We start from the raw sequence: 19,393 nt of genomic DNA, 5'->3' as shown, positions 1-19,393 counted from the left end.
TAGCTTCACCTCTCCTCCTACATGCCTTGCTCCCTCTGCATCCAGATAACGACTCCTTCTTCTGTCCCCAGACCTCTCTGTCCCCAGAAGTCCCATCTAACGTCTCCTGCCTATGTAATGGCCATTCAGCTCCTTATTAAACCAATCACAGTAACACATCTTCACACAGTATAAAGAAATATTCCACAACATATTGTGAACGGGATTATTTTTCTGTGTCATCTTTAAACTTTTTTTTCTATCTATGAAAAAGGGTTGTTCTCTTCAGCACTCCAGGGAGAAAAACATTGCATTAATTATTAATTTTTATGGTGGTACTATAATTTAAATACTTTGTAAAGAACTTCAAAGTGCCACTTTAATACACACACAAACACATATTCACCATCAGGTCCAACTAAGTTTTAGAATATTATAACTCTATTTTTGACATCTCATTTTTTTAAATGCACTATCAGATCCTCCTCTTTCTTCACTAAGATCTTGTTTTGCTGGTTTCGCAGTTTAGGAAGTATAGCAGCTTTATATAAGTCATTTGGGACGTGGAAGGCACTTTGGAGAATGACGTCCAGAGACAATGCCATACATCGGAAATGAGTTTTTAGTCACCTTATCTTGGCCTTTTTCAAATTTCTCCTGCAGAAAAGCAAAAGCAGAGAGGGCATTTTCGATCCAGTGTCAGGAGAGCAGTTGAGACTTTCGGGAACTACACACAAAGCTATGCTTTTTCTCAAAGCAAAAGCATTAAAAAGCCTCACCAGAGAAACCAGCGCAGAAACAAAGCTCCCCGCCGGCCACGCCCTCTCGCTCCCGCCAATCACAGCAGGAATGGAGCCGCGCTCTAGAGCCCTGGCCAATCAGCTACGTGGGAGCCGCCGGCGGAGGGGCGGGGCGTCCGTTTCCAGAGAAGCCGCGGGCCGGTTACTAGCAACGCTTGGTTCTTCCGTGGCGCGGCTGTGGCCACCGCCGCCCGTTCTGGTGACTCCTCAGCCCTTGCCTCGCGCGCCCTGTCCTCCCTTCTGCCTTTCTGCTCTTCTCTCCGCACTCCCTGCCTGCCGAGGCGACCAAGGACCAGACAGGATCTCGAAGGACGCCACGGCCACCGCAGGTAGCGGCGGCGGCGGATGACGTCACGGCGACGTTGGTCGCGTTCCGGGGCGGGCTCTGAGCGCGGGCCGCGGGTGACCCTAGGAAGCTGGGGGCGCGGGCGAGCGGGGGTACCCGGATGTGAGCTCCATGCATACCCTTGGCAGGTTAAAAAAAAGTTAAGAATTATTGAACTTGAAGTATTTGCTTAAACTTGTATAGGACGGGCCTTTGTCTCACCACTAACAAGTTGTACAAAGTGCAGTGTTTGTCAGTTGGTCATGCTTTGCACTTAACTGAAAACGCTTGGACAGCACCTGGTTTCTGCAAAAAAACCCTTGCTCAACTGAAATGAGAGTTTAGTTTACAAAGATAGGCTATATTTTATATTAAAGGAAAGTGTTCCATTTTGTGTAGCGGACAAATATTTTTGTATTAAAGTATTACATTTGCTCATCTAATTTTGGTTATAGAAAACACAAAAACAGTGAAGTGGCTTTGAACATGCGGATAATCTTCGTGTTGGCGAAGATGACCTCTTGTAACTTCTGTGGGCGTTTCTGACACTCACCCAGTTCCCAGCCTTGTGTTTTGAGGATTCTGTAAAGATAGTATTGCCGAAGTCATTCTTAGAGCCCATCCCACTTCCATTTCCTCTTGTGATAAGATACCTTGAAAGCAGTTTTGAGAGAGAAAACTTTATTCACACTTGCAGATTACAGCTCATCACTGCAGTCAAGGCAGCAGGAACTTAAAGCAGCTAGAAACACCCATAACCAGGAACAGGGGAAAACTGAATGCATGCTGGCTTTTATTTAGCCCTGGTCCAGCCTATAGTATTGTGCCACCTACAGTCTGGATGGTTCTTCCCACCTCAATTCAACTGAGACAATCCCAGACAGGCATGTCCACTAACCAGCCTAATCAAGACCGTTTCTCATGGAGACTGTCTTCCTAATCATTCTAGATTGTGTCTGGATGATAATTAAAATTAACCACCACAGATTCCCATTTTTACCACACATTGACTTTATTTACCATTAAAGATGTAGTTAATAATTGTAGGTGGTGGAGCACATTTTTGCTTTATAATTTGTCTTATGCACACTCACTAATAGCCCGGAAAACTACCTGAGAACTCACTTAACGTACTGATTCCCACATGGTTCTCGTTTTAGAAAGTATTTCCTAAGAACGGAAGGTCCCTATCATATCATGCTGGTTTTAAGTTTTACTTCTAAATATAGAAACCATTTTATTTTGTTTGTTTTAATCCCTCAGAAAGGTCGGTCAGGGGACGGAAAAGTGAAAGCAGTAGTCTGTCATACTCATTGAGAGTACTACGCTTTTCCAGGCACTGCTTACTTCTCCACGGCTTGTAGACATTTGGGAATCAACTATAAATAAGACATTTTTTTCTCTAGATTCTAGCCCGTGGAGAGATCAACATTTAAACACGTGGATGAGTAAAAGATAAATGTGAATTCTTCCTTGAAGAGCTGAGGTGGTTACAAACCAAACAGACGCACAAATGTGTTTGTGGTGACTTGGCAGAGTGTGTTCTTCCTTAGCCTATTTTTGGCTTTTCATGTGATTTGTATGTTTGCACTTCTTCTGGGCTGTAAATACCCTTGTGTATTCTCTGCAGTGTGATGTTGTAGTAACAGATGTCGCACAATTCAGAAGCCAGAGATCCAGGGAGAGTGACACAGGATCTCTGGGCTAAAATTCCTTCTGAATTTTAGCTACTAAATATTTGTCACTGCATTGTATATAGAAACATCAGACAATTTAATGCAGTTTTTGCAGGTGAAACCATGCCCAGACAGCAGTTGTGATTTTGATATTGTCTTTGAGACGCTTTATACATAACTGGGTCTTTATCTCAGAGGGTAACAGCAGGAAGGAATGATGTGTGATAACATACGGTCCCTAGCTTTCAGCATCTGTGAAAAGTTGCTGAAGCACCTAGAAGAGAGCTACTGAGTTGATGGAGATTCCTACTAGTGATGGAAGTTGCTCAGAGGGAACCTTCTCCTATCTCACACCGGAGAGAGGACGCGTCCTACAGTGTGCTAGTGGGAGCCACCTCAGCAGGTATCCAAACCTCATTTCCTAACTTCCAGATCAAGTGCAGTAATCAGTCAGGAGTGACCTCACATTTAGTCTTCAGTTGTTAAAATATGCCTATATAACCTAATTATAAAAGTACTTATTTGGCAGTTTAGAGCAGTTGCCAGTCTTTGTATTATATTTTCTATTATTTGTTTGTTTGCTTTACTTTTTGAGACAAGACCTCACTGTGCATCCTAGGGTGATGCTGAATTCTCAGGCCTTTCTTACCCTGGGGTTACAGGTGTATGGTTCAAGTTTTTATTCTTAATGAAAGCAATAGGAAAGCCAACCAATTCTATTAAAACTTTGTAAAGCAAATATTATTGCCTGGTATATTATTGTGTAACAAATGATTATCTTGTTTTCCTTTGTTTGAATTGGAAATTACTTGTTATTTGTGTGAGTTAATATAGTAATAGTAATCTTAAAATGTCATTATTGTCATTATGGGTAATATAGTCTAGTGTCTAGGTTAGCTGGTAGAAAGTAGAAGATGGTGTTTCACTAAATATAATTGTTGATTTTCAGACCGTGGTTTTGAATGAAGGATAGTTTATCATAAGCTTTTTACTTTAAGCCAGTGGTATTTAAGAACAAAATTTTCTCCTTGCCATATATGTAAGATGCCATTAATTTTATTTTCGTGTGTGTGTGTGTGTGTGTGTGTGTGTGTGTGTGAGAGAGAGAGAGAGAGAGAGAGAGAGAGAGAGAGAGAGAGAGAGAGAGAGAGATATTTGTGCTGTGTAGGTCAGAGGACAATGCTGAGAGTCTGTTCTGCCCTCCCACCATGAGGTCCGGGGTCTTAGCAGATCTCCAGGCTGCATGGCTTGAGTCTTCCCTTGCTGAGCCACCTTCCTGCCCCATCAGTTCTAAATACAACATTCTGTAAAGAAACAGTGCGATGCTCTCACAGAACTTGCTGTTTTGTTTATAAATACTGAAAAAGCTTCTTTAAAGTTTAGTGATCATAGCTTTTTATTTATTAAAAATTTAAAGATGTATTTGATTTATATATATGAAAATTTTGCCTCCATGTATGTGTGTGCTCTACATTCATATGTGGTGCCAATGGAGGCCAAATGAGGGAGTTGCAGACAGTTGTGAGCCACCATGTGGGTGCTGAGACTAGAACCTGGTTCCTCTGGAGGAGCACCAGTGCTCTTAACTGCTGAGCTGTCTCTCCAGCCCTGTAGATAAATTTTAATTGCTCATAACTTATGATTCCATAAAAGCAGAATGTAAGTAAAATGAATTATTATCTTCTGTATCCCAGGCCCACCTCTTTTTCGCTTCTTCTCAGCTCACATTTGGCCTGGACACCTATAGTCCTGATGATAAGGCTTCCCCTAGGGGCGTCTGTAAATCAAATTAATGGCAGTCTGCAGGCAGGCTTATCTGTTCTTATTGTACATTAAAAAGTTTCCAGTTTGTGTGTTAGATGTAACTGAAAGTTTATTTGTCTGTATTAGCCTCAAGCAAGACATCGTAAATGAAAAGACAGAGCTGGAGGCAGCACTTAAGGAAGCTGAGTCGGCATCCTCTTCAGTCGAATTACTTTTGCCGCTATTTAAGAACACCATGGAAGGAATTAATTTAGAAAATGTGAGTGTTGGACTTGAATGGCTAATGAGATGGAAAGTGAGCAGAACATTCAGAATGACCTGACTAGGGACTCAGATCTTAATGGGAATGCCCACATATGGGTACATGATACCAAAAATTGGGCTGGGGACAGTGTTCTTTATCCTGCCATTAAAAGGCAGAAATCTCTCAGACATGCACCTAGTAAGAGACTGACCTGGAAACTGCAGATTGATGTGTGACTTACCTGACCTTGAAACAGAGAAGGAGATTTTCTGAAGAGTTCATTTAAAACTACAACTGCGGACTGCAGAGACGGCCAGGGGTTAGCAGCACTGTCTGACTCTGGAAGACCATCCCCTCCAGTTTCAGAAGCTCTGATGCCCTCTTCTGGATTCCACGGGCACCAGGCATACGTGGTGCACGTACAAACATGCACGCAAAATACTCATTTATATAAAATAAAAATAAATAGATCTTTAAAGAATAAAATTCTGAGAGATGCCTTTACCTGTTTTCTGTGGTGTCATTTGGAGCAGAAGATGGCTAAACTCTATTTGGGACAAGAATAGATAGCACTCTGTAGTTTAGTAGAACAAATACCACAAAGCTGTGGAGTTGTCCAGCTTATTCAATTTTAACACACCTCATAGTGCATCCTGTCCACTATGGGTAAACTTGCCAGGGCTCATCAGCACTACACACAAAATAATGATTACAGCTGACACTAGGAAACAGTTCCTCATTGATGATACCATTCCAGCGTATTTTACTTAGTGTTTTCTTAACATGTGTATATGTGCTTTTTTTTTATTTTGTCAGGTTAATCTTTCTGCATCCAGTTTGAAGAAGATTTTTGAACAGCAGGAAATATTAGCAAAAGAACTAGACACTTTTAACCGTGTGAAATTAGCCATAGAACAACTTCTCAAACAGACATACTACGAACAAGTAAGGCTCCTGTGCCGTGTGCTCCCCGTGCCGTGTGCTCCCGTGCCTTGTGCTCCCATGTCCTGTGCTCCCATGTCCTGTGCTCCCGTGCTGTGTGCTCCCATGTCCTGTGCTCCCGTGCTGTGTGCTCCCATGTCCTGTGCTCCCGTGCTGTGTGCTCCCATGTCCTGTGCCCCCGTGCCGTGTGCTCCCATGTCCTGTGCCCCCGTGCTGTGTGCTCCCATGTCCTGTGCTCCCGTGCCGTGTGCTCCCATGTCCTGTGTTCCGTGCCGTGTGCTCCCATGTCCTGTGCTCTCGTGCCGTGTGCTCCCATGTCCTGTGTTCCGTGCCGTGTGCTCCCATGTCGTGTGTTTTTTTTAAAGATACATAAAACACAGAAAACACAGCAAAATATATAAATGTGATTACATCAAACTAAAAAGCTTCTAAATAAAGTAAGATAACAGCATGGAGACAGTCTACAGAATAGGAGAAAATATTTGCAGGCTTCTTGCAGAGTTGATATCGGTAGAAAATGAGCTCCCAAACTTGACAGTAATCATGCTTAAAACAGACATGTGTGGTTTTAAACACTGGTGTTCCGCATCTCTCCCTCACAGACAGGAAAGAGCCCGCCCAGCTTGTTGAAGGACCTCAGTGACAACGAGAGTGAGAACAGTGTGAGTGTTTCCACTTGACAGCCTTCTTTGTGACGCTTTTGGCGTCTTTGTATACTGGGTGGTGTTAGCTGGCATTATTCACGTTCTGAATTTCTCATTATTTGTATTTCCTGAAGGGTCTTAAGAAGAAGGTGCTTGAAAAAGACACCTATATCCAAGAGCTTTCATGTCTGTTTCAGAATGAAAAGGTAAACACATTCTGATTTTTAACCTAAACTTCTATTTTGTCAGTATTGACCCCCTTTCTCTTCCTCCCACCCTGCTCTCGAATCCTCAGTTATGAGCACAGTTGAAGATGTTTCGGCAGTTTAGATCAGTGTTGATTTTTATGTATCAAATAGAGCACCTTAACTTTTTAAGTTTTCTGTTTGTTTAGTTAGTTTAGTTTTGTGCTGCTTAGGCTACTTGGCGTAAGCCACCACAAATTCTGTGCTGGGTTGGGCGATGGGCCAGTCGGAAGAGCACAGCCTGAGCTTAGTCTCCAGAACCCTTGTAATTCTGGCCCTGGAAAGGGAGAGGCGGGAGGAATCCCTGGAGCTGGCTGGCCAGCCAGACGAGCTGGTGAGCTCCAGGGCAGTGAGGGGCCATTCACAGGAGCTGGATCATGGTCCTGAAGATGACACCCAAGGTATTCCTGTGATCCCACACACATGTCATATTTGTGCGTGTGTATGTATGTGTCTCTACACCTGTACACAGCTGGCAACACCTGCCATAAACACATGCACATCTTAAAACTATACATTGATATTTTTGTTATTTTGGAAAAATTAAATAGTTTTGTTATATGGAGGAACATATTGCACAGACTTTAAGTTTTACTTGGGAGGAGAGATGGGAAGGTTTGTAGGAGAAAATCAGAAGTCACTGGGAGGTTTACCTGCAGTTTTATATGAGAGGAGTGCCCTGCTTCAGTGTCTGCTCAGCTGCAGTCAAACTCTGGGCTCTAACAAAGACAAAGGGACACTGTAGTTATTATCATCATCTTTCTTTTCTGTTACAGGAAAGTGCTTTGAAAGCAAACCGGTTTTCTCAGTCAGTCAAAGTGGTACATGATCGTCTACACCTCCAAATTCAGAAAAGGGAGGCTGAGAATGATAAGTTAAAACAGCACGTAAAGGTTATGAATACCCATTTTATAGTCTCAGGAATAAAGTGAATGAAAGATCTAACTTTAACAGCCTTGTTTAATTGTGGAATTCAGTGATAATAAAAGTGTGTGATTTTTGTGTTTCTGTGGAAAACACTGAATGTTAATCTAACCTTCTGAATATGTAGGTTCAGATCACTGTATGAAAATGTTTCTCTTTATATTTCAATCTAGGAAGAATGTCTTTCTTTATATTACTAGTTCTCTAATAATGATATGGAAACTTGTTATTAATTGTGAAAGCTTGCCCTTAGCTTAGGCTTATTCCCAACTAGCTCTTAAAACTTAAATTAACCCAACTCGCTCTTAAGTTATCATTAATACAATTAATTTATATTAACCTACAGTCTGCCACATGGCCCATTACCTCTCCTTAGTACCATCTGTCCAACTTCCTCTGCATCCAACTGACCAATCTTCTGTTTCAGATTCTTTCCCAGAGTTCCTGTCTCTGCCTGGAAGTCCTGCCTGTCCTCTCCTGCCTAGCTGATGGCCATTTAACTCTTTATTAAATTAATCAGAAGGTGCCTTAGGCGGGTGAGGTTGAACAGAGACATGGCGTCACATAGTATACAGAAAGATTATCCCAGCAGAGACTTTAAATCTTTCTCATCGTAAACAGTTAATTTGTGTTTACAATGGACACTTTTGTAACTTATGAAAACATAAGTTAAACTAGCTTAAGGACACTGAAACAATTGTTACCATTTGGCTGCAGAGCATTCTGGTCTTTTTCCATGCCCAGGTAGCCTTTTAGGGTATTCTCACATGTATCTAATAGGCAATCAGTAAGTTGTTTCTTTTGCTGCCAGTTATAGAAATTGGGAAAGAGCTTAGTTTTGTGTTTAGTGCACTTTGCAGCTCCCTTTGTATTTGCGCAGTGAGAAGGAAGGCTTGGTTTAGAAAGGTGTCCAAGCCACAGTCGTTTTGAGGTCAGAGCCTGAGGGTGCTGCTATGTGTCACAACCTAATTGGACCACTGTCTTACTTTTTGCCAAAGGAAAAGCAACAGTGTTCCTACCTCCAGAGACTTCTGCAGACCAAGGGTGAGGACATCTAGGTAGACCTCAGCTAGTTCTTGTCCCGAATCCAGAAGATGTCTGCAACCTGTAGCACCTGCTTGTCCTTCAGTGGCAAAGAGCTTTTGCCTTTCTAAGGGCAGTAAGCAGGTTTATGGAAGACGTAATTTTTTTAAATTAATTTTGTTCTTTGGCAATTTCATACTTGTGTCTGGTATATTCTGATTACGCTCCCCCTGGCTTCTGCTATCTCTTTTCTGTCCTTATCACCCCCTCCCCGTCCCTACCACCCCCTTCCCTAGATGCCTGATGTTCAGTGTTGCTTTCAGTTTAACCCTGGCCATCTGCGTGGCCATCAGAGTCTGGCAGTGTCAGTAGTGGTAGCCTGCTGAAGTCCCCTTTCCTGGACTCTGTTAGTAGGAAGGAGTCATTCCTTCTCAGTACCTGTTCCTCCCAGAACCTCCCGCTGTAGCCGTGCTGGGTCCTCTTCGCTCTGCATGGGTGAGGACACAGGCTGGTGTGCGTCCCAGGGCTGTGTAGGCACCGCAGGCAACAGTGCGACCTAACCTGCCAGTCCACTTCAGATTGTCTTTCATGGTCTAGTGCCCTCAAATGGCAGCTGAGTATGTTTTCTTTTTATTTTTTTATTTTTTATTTATTTTTTATTTTTTTATTGAGAAAAGGAAAAAAAATGTTTCCCCCTCCTCCCAGCCTCCCATTTCCCTCCCCCTCCTCCCACCCTTCTACCCTCCCCCACTCCTCTCCCCCTCCCTCTCCAGTCCAATGAGCAGTCAGGGTTCCCTGCCCTGTGGTAAGTCCTAGGTCCTCCCCACTCCGTCCATGTCTAGGAAGGTGAACATCCAAACTGGCTAGGCTCCCACAAAGCCCAAACATGAAGTAGGATCAAAACCCTGTGCCATTGTCCTTGGCTTCTCATCATCCCTCATTGTTCGCCATGTTCAGAGAGTCCGGTTTTATCCCATGCTTTTTCAGTCACAGTCCAGCTGGCCTTGGTGAGCTCCCAGTAGATCAGCTCCACTGTCTCAGTGGGTGGGTGCACCCCTCGTGGTCCTGACTTCCTTGCTCATCTTCTCCTTCCTTCTGCTCCCCATTGGGACCTTGGGAGCTCAGTCCAGTGCTCCAGTGTGGGTCTCTGTCTCTATCTCCATCCATCACCAGATGAAGGTTCTATGGTGATATGCAAGATATTCGTCAGTATTGCTATAGGATAGGGTCGTTTCAGGTTCCCTATCCTCATCTGCCCAAGGAACTAACTGGGGACATCGCCTTGGGCTCCTGGGAGCCACTCTAGGTTCAAGTCTCTTGCCAGCCCTAAGGTGGCTCCCTTAACTAAGAATTGTGCTTCTGTGCTCCCCTATCCAGCCTTCCTTTATCCCAATCATCCTGTTTCCCCAAGTTCCCCCCATCCTCCCCTTCTCCCTTTTCTCTCCCCATCTCCCCTTACCCCCAACCCACCCCACCCCGAAGATCCCACTTTCCTCCCCGGCAATTTTGTCTACTTCCCATAGGCAAGAGGATAACTATATGTTTTTCCTTGGGTTCACCTTCTTATTTAGCTTCTTTAGGTTCACCAATTGTAGACTCCGTGACCCTTATTTATGAGTGAGTACATCCCATGTTCATCTTTTTGGGTCTGGGTTACCTCACTCAGGATAGTGTTTTCTATTTCCATTAGCTCTAAATGAAATAATGAGTTATTTTCTAATAGAAGTTTTAGCAATATTTTTTGCTTTTAAAATCTACTTGATCAATCTGGAGGCAGAACACGAGGCTAAAATCCAGAGCTCTGCTGTGGCATCCCCATTTTGAGATGATACTGGGTCTCTTAAAATTTTCTAAGAAGTCTTTAAGTAAATGCAAAAACAACGTAATGTGGTGGTGACACCGTGTGGCCATATGGGGAATGACTGGTGCGCTCCTTGTGGACGGGTCCTTGCTCACACATGGACTTGACCTTCTAGCTTGTTTTTTCCCTTTTACTCTAGTGCTCCGTGAGCCTTTTTTTTTTGTCTATTTAAGATAGATTTGTAGAGGCAGCTGAAGAGGTAGTTGCTGCTTCAGAGTTTACCTAGCCAGTCTGCAGAGACGAAATCCAAAGACGTGCTTCTTAGTTATGCTGGAGAAAGTGAAGGGAGCCATAGCTTTTATTGGTTGCAGGGTCATGTAGAAAAGCCTGTCTACTACTGTGTATCTTAAATTTATTTTTAGTTGAAATGACTGCCCCAGGCAATGAAGCGTCAAGCATGGATTCTGTAATGTCAGATTTAACATATATGTAATTTTAAACATACAAAAGCATAACACTCTCTAGTCATTAGTTCTTACATACTTAATATTCATTAATATTTACACAGAGCACTTGATGCTCGGATACTTGGGATGATCTGAAAGGACAGCGGAACCGTAGTCACACCAGACCAGCCCTCATGTTTGATGCAGCGTGTGTCAGGAACCGGTCCTGCCCTTGGCACTGCCCCACTCAGTGGCTGCAGCTTGCCTGTGGACACTCGTTTGACCTGCTTCATCAGACGGTGTGGACCTGGTAGCCAGTGATGTATCTACACTGCCTGGCCGTGAGGTCGTTTGTTTCATGAGTTACTCTCCTGGTTATACCTAGTATCAGCGGATGCCTTTTGATCCTAGAGTTAAGATTGGCCACCAGGTCTCTGCTCACCCTGTCTTCGTCCTCCAGGCCCTGCACATCTTGTCCCCTGAGGCACTCCTGTGTGTTTGCCAAGCTACCAGTTCTTTGTGAGCCTTACATGCCTAGGATTAAGATCATGTATTCAGCTGTTCAATGTTGTATTTCATACACAAGCTAAATGATGTCTTATCATTGGGGCTGTAAGGAAGCTGATTTTTTTGGGCACAATCACAAATATTAGCCTGTCTAGTCATAGCACATTAGTTTTATGTATACTGCAATATTTTGAGTTTTCATTTTTTAACTTGCTACAGGAAGTTTTGGCTATGTCACCTCTTATCACTGTTTAACTTTTTAACTATTCATAATTAGTTGTTTAGATAAAATCTGTGTGGAAGGTGGCATGTGTTTTTGCAACATTATACATTGAAGCTTTCATATAATTTAATTGCTTTTATTATTTTTTTAGAGCTTGGAAGCCCAAATAGCCAAGTGGAACTTGCAGGTGAAAATGAATAAGCAGGAGGCTGTAGCCGTCAAAGAAGCAAGTCGGCAGAAAGCTGCGGCTCTGCAAAAAGCTTCAAAAATTTACAGACAACGGCTAAAGCACTTTACAGGGGACATTGAACTCCTCACTTCCCAGATCAGAGATCAGGTGAGTGTGCACATTCTTGTGCAAGATGCTGCAGGCATTTAAATACCAGAGTTACTTAGAATAGGTGCATAGCATAGTTAGATAGTATAGTTAGACAGAATAGGTGCATAGCATAGTTAGATAGCATAGTTAGACAGAATAGGTGCATAGCATAGTTAGTTAGATAACATAGATAGCATAGTTAGACAGAATAGGTGCATAGCATAGTTAGATAGCATAGTTAGACAGAATAGGTGCATAGCATAGTTAGATAGCATAGTTAGACAGAATAGGTGCATAGCATAGTTAGATAGCATAGTTAGACAGAATAGGTATGTAGCATAGTTAGATAGCATAGTTAGACAGTATAGTTAGACAGAATAGGTGCATAGCATAGTTAGACAGAATAGGTGCATAACATAGTTAGATAGCATAGTTAGACAGAATAGGTATGTAGCATAGTTAGATAGCATAGTTAGATAGTATAGTTAGACAGAATAGGTGCATAGCATAGTTAGATAGCATAGTTAGACAGAATAGGTGCATAGCATAGTTAGATAGCATAGTTAGACAGAATAGGTGCATAGCATAGTTAGATAGCATAGTTAGACAGAATAGGTGCATAGCATAGTTAGATAGCATAGTTAGACAGAATAGGTGCATAGCATAGTTAGATAGTATAGTTAGACAGAATAGGTGCATAGCATAGTTAGATAGCATAGTTAGACAGAATAGGTGCATAGCATAGTTAGATAGCATAGTTAGACAGAATAGGTATGTAGCATAGTTAGATAGCATAGTTAGACAGAATAGGTGCATAGCATAGTTAGATAGCATAGTTAGACAGAATAGGTGCATAGCATAGTTAGATAGCATAGTTAGACAGAATAGGTGCATAGCATAGTTAGATAGCATAGTTAGACAGAATAGGTGCATAGCATAGTTAGATAGCATAGTTAGACAGAATAGGTGCATAGCATAGTTAGATAGCATAGTTAGACAGAATAGGTATGTAGCATAGTTAGATAGCATAGTTAGACAGAATAGGTGCATAGCATAGTTAGATAGCATAGTTAGACAGAATAGGTGCATAGCATAGTTAGATAGCATAGTTAGACAGAATAGGTATGTAGCATAGTTAGATAGCATAGTTAGACAGAATAGGTGCATAGCATAGTTAGATAGCATAGTTAGACAGAATAGGTGCATAGCATAGTTAGATAGCATAGTTAGACAGAATAGGTATGTAGCATAGTTAGATAGCATAGTTAGATAGCATAGTTAGACAGAATAGGTGCATAGCATAGTTAGATAGCATAGTTAGACAGAATAGGTATGTAGCATAGTTAGATAGTATAGTTAGACAGAATAGGTGCATAGCATAGTTAGATAGTATAGTTAGACAGAATAGGTGCATAGCATAGTTAGATAGTATAGTTAGACAGAATAGGTATGTAGCATAGTTAGATAGTATAGTTAGACAGAATAGGTGCATAGCATAGTTAGATAGTATAGTTAGACAGAATAGGTATGTAGCATAGTTAGATAGCATAGTTAGTCAGAATAGGTGCATAGCATAGTTAGATAGCATAGTTAGACAGAATAGGTGCATAGCATAGTTAGATAGCATAGTTAGACAGAATAGGTGCATAGCATAGTTAGATAGCATAGTTAGACAGAATAGGTATGTAGCATAGTTAGATAGCATAGTTAGATAGTATAGTTAGACAGAATAGGTGCATAGCATAGTTAGATAGCATAGTTAGACAGAATAGGTGCATAGCATAGTTAGATAGCATAGTTAGACAGAATAGGTGCATAGCATAGTTAGATAGCATAGTTAGACAGAATAGGTGCATAGCATAGTTAGATAGCATAGTTAGACAGAATAGGTGCATAGCATAGTTAGATAGCATAGTTAGTTCGAAAGTATAGGTAGATAGCATAGTTAGAAAGTATAGTTAGATAGCATAGTTAGTTAGAAAGTATAGGTAGATAGCATAGTTAGAAAGTATAGTTAGATAGCATAGTTAGTTAGAAAGTATAGGTAGATAGCATAGTTAGACAGAATAGGTGCATAGCATAGTTAGATAGTATAGTTAGACAGAATAGGTATGTAGCATAGTTAGATAGCATAGTTAGATAGCATAGTTAGACAGAATAGGTGCATAGCATAGTTAGATAGCATAGTTAGACAGAATAGGTATGTAGCATAGTTAGATAGCATAGTTAGACAGAATAGGTGCATAGCATAGTTAGATAGTATAGTTAGACAGAATAGGTATGTAGCATAGTTAGATAGCATAGTTAGACAGAATAGGTATGTAGCATAGTTAGATAGCATAGTTAGACAGAATAGGTGCATAGCATAGTTAGATAGTATAGTTAGACAGAATAGGTGCATAGCATAGTTAGATAGTATAGTTAGACAGAATAGGTATGTAGCATAGTTAGATAGTATAGTTAGACAGAATAGGTGCATAGCATAGTTAGATAGTATAGTTAGACAGAATAGGTATGTAGCATAGTTAGATAGCATAGTTAGACAGAATAGGTGCATAGCATAGTTAGATAGCATAGTTAGACAGAATAGGTGCATCGCATAGTTAGATAGCATAGTTAGACAGAATAGGTATGTAGCATAGTTAGATAGTATAGTTAGACAGAATAGGTGCATAGCATAGTTAGATAGCATAGTTAGACAGAATAGGTGCATAGCATAGTTAGATAGCATAGTTAGACAGAATAGGTGCATAGCATAGTTAGATAGCATAGTTAGACAGAATAGGTGCATAGCATAGTTAGATAGCATAGTTAGACAGAATAGGTGCATAGCATAGTTAGATAGCATAGTTAGTTCGAAAGTATAGGTAGATAGCATAGTTAGAAAGTATAGTTAGATAGCATAGTTAGTTAGAAAGTATAGGTAGATAGCATAGTTAGAAAGTATAGTTAGATAGCATAGTTAGTTAGAAAGTATAGGTAGATAGCATAGTTAGAAAGTATAGGTAGATAGCATAGTTAGTTAGACAGAATAGAATCATAGCATAGTTAGTTAGATAACATAGATAGCATAGTTAATGTTGTGAAGCTTTAGATAATGGTATCATTCTTACCCATCTTACTATAAATGCTATAGAAATTTGCTCAAGTGTTTGCTTCATACTTTTATTTTGAAATATGATGTATCATAAAATACAGCATTTGAATTATATAGCACTTTTGAGGTTTACTGTAAGGAAATGTAAATGTATACCATGCCCCCCCCCAACACACACACACACCCCAAAAGCTTTTATGGCTAGCTAAGAGTAAGGCTTCCTCCATCGTGCCCACTGGAAAGTTACAGTGCATATTAACATATTAAAGGCCCTGAAAAGGCTCTCAGAAGGCAGTAATGAGAGCATGGACGTAGGAATTTCCCACACTTAACCACAGAACTCTTCTTGTACCCACAAAGCAGCTCTTGGAAGTGGTTCTGAGAAATATCAGTTTGGAAAATGCTGATTTATGTTATTAGACCATATGACTTTATTCAGTAATTCACTTCATTTAACCTCTGTAATGCATTTGAAGCCATATGCTGACGTAAACAAAACATGTGAAAGATATCTTTGAGTATAACACAGAGCTGAAAAATGGACTTAGGACTTTGTTCTTCTTGACAAATCATTATTCTTATTCAGTTGCCAACCATTAAAATATTCATTGTTTCTGTGGCTCACTAGTATCCCACCTCTTAAGAACGTATGCTAAGGCTTATAGATTTGTTAGTGGCTTTGGGAAATGAAAACAGACTTGTATAACAGCTTGTACAAACAAAAGAAGTTAATGTTTTATAAGGTCAAATGTCACCATTTTAAGGCTCTAATATTTAATTTATACACACTTGAGTGTAACTGGATATTGAATTGAAGACTAGGTTGTAACCAGGCTGAATACCTACAGATGCTTGGGGTGGTGGACACCAGTCCTGGTATGGTGCTCTTGGCTTTCCCATTGAGTTAGCACTGCCAGAAGCCACGCCAGTTTGGAAAGACTCCTGCACTGGTTAACCCTGGGCACTTTACAGAGGCGTTCAGCCTCTCTGCCCTTCATTTCTGTAAACTAGGGCATAAGAGCGCTGCTTACCTTGTGATTGTAGGAATATGTGTGAGAAAACAGATGGGGTAGCTCTGTGCTGTCTGTGTCCTCTGTGCCTCTCAGTGGTGGAGCTGCTGCCTCTGGCTTGAAGTTCTTCCTTGCTCTTTGTCACTGGTTCTTTTCCCCTTTTCAACTGCCTTCTCTCCAGAGATGGCCTTCCCTTACTACCCACTGAGTAGCAGCCCTTTAACAGTTACTCATAGTGATGTCTGAATTCTGTGGTATTTATTTCATACCGCCGCTATCTCATGTTTTACTATCCTCCCTCCTCAAGGATGTCTTAAGCTTGAAACACAAATGAGCAGTGAGACATTTTATTGAATTCTTATTTGGTTTGCCATGCATGTGCATGCAATAATACAGCACAGGGGAATCAAGGAGGGGGTTAGGAAGGGTCTGTGAGGTCTGCAGTAATCAGGAGGCTCCCGTAGTGCGAGTTCAGCAGCATTCCAATGCGGAGGGAGGCAAGGGGCTCTTGCTCTGTGTCTTTCCATAAGGACAGGTGAAAGAAGCAGTGAGAGCTTTACATACCTAATATATACATTCTTTCGATGGATTAAATTCCTCAGTATCTTGTATTATATATATTATAATAGGAACTGACTTTATAATATATGTTATAGCCATCTCTTACTTCATAATTTATATTAAAATTTATTTTGTACAATATATGAAATAAGATACTAATCTTCAGTGTAATAAACATAGACAATGTCTTGTACATAGTAGATGGCCTATAAACTCTTTTCCATGAATGAATGATAGAAGGACAGAGGAAAATAGTATGTTAACTGCTGTTCAAACTATTGTGGGTCCTCTGATTCATGGGTAGCTGGCATTCTTATAACTAGTGAGTTTGCTTCTCTGTAGAATGTGGACAAAGCCACAGAGTGGTGCAAAGAGCCATTGGCATTTACTGTGTGTTCCTGGCACCATTCAAAACTCTGCAAGCAGTGATGAAGAAAACAGACAAAATTCTCCTTTGTGGATCTCACATTCAAGCTGGCTGAGCCACTGTTGCTCCTCTATGCACAGTAGCAGTGTTGGCAAGCTGATGGGTGACTTCTAGACAGACAAATAAGGCTCGTTCGGAGATGCTGTGGAGTTGCAGGAGTTTCTGTGTGTTGTGGGAAACCCTCTTCTCGTATGTAGGTGGTTGTTAGCTCTTCTGTGTCAAGAATGGAAAATGAAGATGCATTCATAAGTAAAATAGAAATTATTTTGTTAATTGTGAAATATTACTTAAAACTAGTCACATCAACATCACAAAATAGTAAGTTGGAACTTTACTGTGTGTACATAAAGTAATTTTCATTAACACTTATTCAAACTTTTCTTATATTTGAAACTGCACACCTAGTTTCTCTACAAGAAAAGTTGCATGCTTTGCTGGAAGAGTGTTTTCCTATTTACAGTATATTTGTGTCTAAAACCTGTGAAAAACACTTTTAAGTTACAAGATGAATGCTTTATGTATTTTTAGGAAGCCAAGTTGTCTGAAACGGTTTCAGCTTCCAATGCCTGGAAGAGTCATTATGAGAAAATTGTAATAGAAAAAACCGAGCTGGAAGTTCAGATCGAAACAATGAAAAAGTAAGCAAGAATTTAGATTGTCATTGTCTAATGAGAGGCGACTTGATTGTTCCCTAACACTGCATGTCTCGGCTCTTCTGTCTGTGGTAAAGGTGCTGTTGGTAGTAACTAAGCTGTTCTTCCTCCAATAGAAACCAGAGCTTACCCCTCAACTCACATTGCTATTCCCATTTCAAAGTCAAAACTTATAAATAGATACTTCGTTCCAAGTAGAAGTGACGTTTGTCAATTAAACAAGGATATGAACAAAACAAATTTTAAAACATGTTTCACAGTTCTAAAAATTATTATCCCTTAATCCAAGGGACTAAAGTGTGTAATGGAGAAAGTTAATGAGTAAAGTGTGAAGTTCTTGTTCATTGGCACTGCTGCTAAGGGACAGTAGCGGACCCTAAGGTTGGCACTGCTAGGGGACAGCAGCGGACCCTAAGGTTGGCACTGCTGGGGAACAGTAGCGGAACCTAAGGTTGGCACTGCTAGGGGACAGTAGCGGACCCTAAGGTTGGCACTGCTGCTAAGGGACAGTAACGGACCCTAAGGTTGGCACTGCTAAGGGACAGTAGCGGAACCTAAGGTTGGCACTGCTGCTAAGGGACAGTAACGGACCCTAAGGTTGGCACTGCTGGGGGACAGTAGCAGACCCTAAGGTTGGCACTGCTAGGGGACAGTAGCGGACCCTAAGGTTGGCACTGCTAGGGGACAGTAGCAGACCCTAAGGTTGGCACTGCTAGGGGACAGTAGTGGACCCTAAGGTTGGCACTGCTGGGGGACAGTAGCGGACCCTAAGGTTGGCACTGCTAGGGGACAGTAGCAGACCCTAAGGTTGGCACTGCTGGGGGACAGTAGCAGACCCTAAGGTTGGCACTGCTAGGGGACAGTAGTGGACCCTAAGGTTGGCACTGCTGGGGGACAGTAGCAGACCCTAAGGTTGGCACTGCTGGGGGACTGTAGCAGACCCTAAGGTTGGCACTGCTAGGGGACAGTAGCAGACCCTAAGGTTGGCACTGCTGGGGGACAGTAGTGGACCCTAAGGTTGGCACTGCTGGGGGACAGTAGTGGACCCTAAGGTTGGCACTGCTAGGGGACAGTAGCGGACCCTAAGGTTGGCACTGCTGGGGGACAGTAGTGGACCCTAAGGTTGGCACTGCTAGGGGACAGTAGCGGACCCTAAGGTTGGCACTGCTAGGGGACAGTAGTGGACCCTAAGGTTGGCACTGCTGGGGGACAGTAGTGGACCCTAAGGTTGGCACTGCTGCTAAGGGACAGTAACGGACCCTAAGGTTGGCACTGCTAGGGGAACAGTAGCGGACCCTAAGGTTGGCACTGCTAGGGGACAGTAGCGGACCCTAAGGTTGGCACTGCTGGGGGACTGTAGCAGACCCTAAGGTTGGCACTGCTGGGGGACAGTAGCAGACCCTAAGGTTGGCACTGCTGCTAAGGGACAGTAACGGACCCTAAGGTTGGCACTGCTGGGGGACAGTAGCAGACCCTAAGGTTGGCACTGCTAGGGGACAGTAGCAGACCCTAAGGTTGGCACTGCTGGGGGACAGTAGCAGACCCTAAGGTTGGCACTGCTGGGGGACAGTAGCAAACCCTAAGGTTGGCACTGCTAGGGGACAGTAACGGACCCTAAGGTTGGCACTGCTAGGGGACAGTAGCGGACCCTAAGTTTGGCACTGCTGGGGGACTGTAGCAGACCCTAAGGTTGGCACTGCTGGGGGACAGTAGCAGACCCTAAGGTTGGCACTGCTGCTAAGGGACAGTAACGGACCCTAAGGTTGGCACTGCTGGGGGACAG

At 42.1% G+C, this 19,393-nt stretch overlaps 1 protein-coding gene across 4 annotated transcripts in view; it reads left to right on the top strand.

Annotated features, from left to right (window-relative positions):
- The first annotated feature begins 906 nt into the window (after positions 1-906).
- The window catches only part of Odf2l (outer dense fiber of sperm tails 2 like), a 40,193-nt gene continuing 21,706 nt past the window's right edge, over positions 907-19,393 (top strand). Inside the window, exons 1-9 of one of the 4 annotated variants that reach the window (XM_075981156.1) lie at positions 907-1,108; positions 3,023-3,183; positions 4,671-4,803; positions 5,605-5,733; positions 6,333-6,392; positions 6,509-6,580; positions 7,396-7,512; positions 11,695-11,880; positions 17,486-17,595. In XM_075981156.1, coding sequence (XP_075837271.1) covers positions 3,077-3,183; positions 4,671-4,803; positions 5,605-5,733; positions 6,333-6,392; positions 6,509-6,580; positions 7,396-7,512; positions 11,695-11,880; positions 17,486-17,595 — 914 coding nt within the window. In that variant the 5' untranslated portion in view covers positions 907-1,108; positions 3,023-3,076. Of the gene's footprint in view, positions 1,109-1,149; positions 1,265-3,022; positions 3,184-4,670; positions 4,804-5,604; positions 5,734-6,332; positions 6,393-6,508; positions 6,581-7,395; positions 7,513-11,694; positions 11,881-17,485; positions 17,596-19,393 lie in introns of those variants that run through there. The other 3 variants (XM_075981159.1, XM_075981157.1, XM_075981158.1) reach the window with 3 other exon arrangements.

This window comes from Microtus pennsylvanicus, chromosome 7 (assembly GCF_037038515.1).
Source record: "Microtus pennsylvanicus isolate mMicPen1 chromosome 7, mMicPen1.hap1, whole genome shotgun sequence".
NCBI lineage: Eukaryota > Metazoa > Chordata > Mammalia > Rodentia > Cricetidae > Microtus > Microtus pennsylvanicus.
This window is presented reverse-complemented; position numbering and strand designations above follow the sequence as displayed.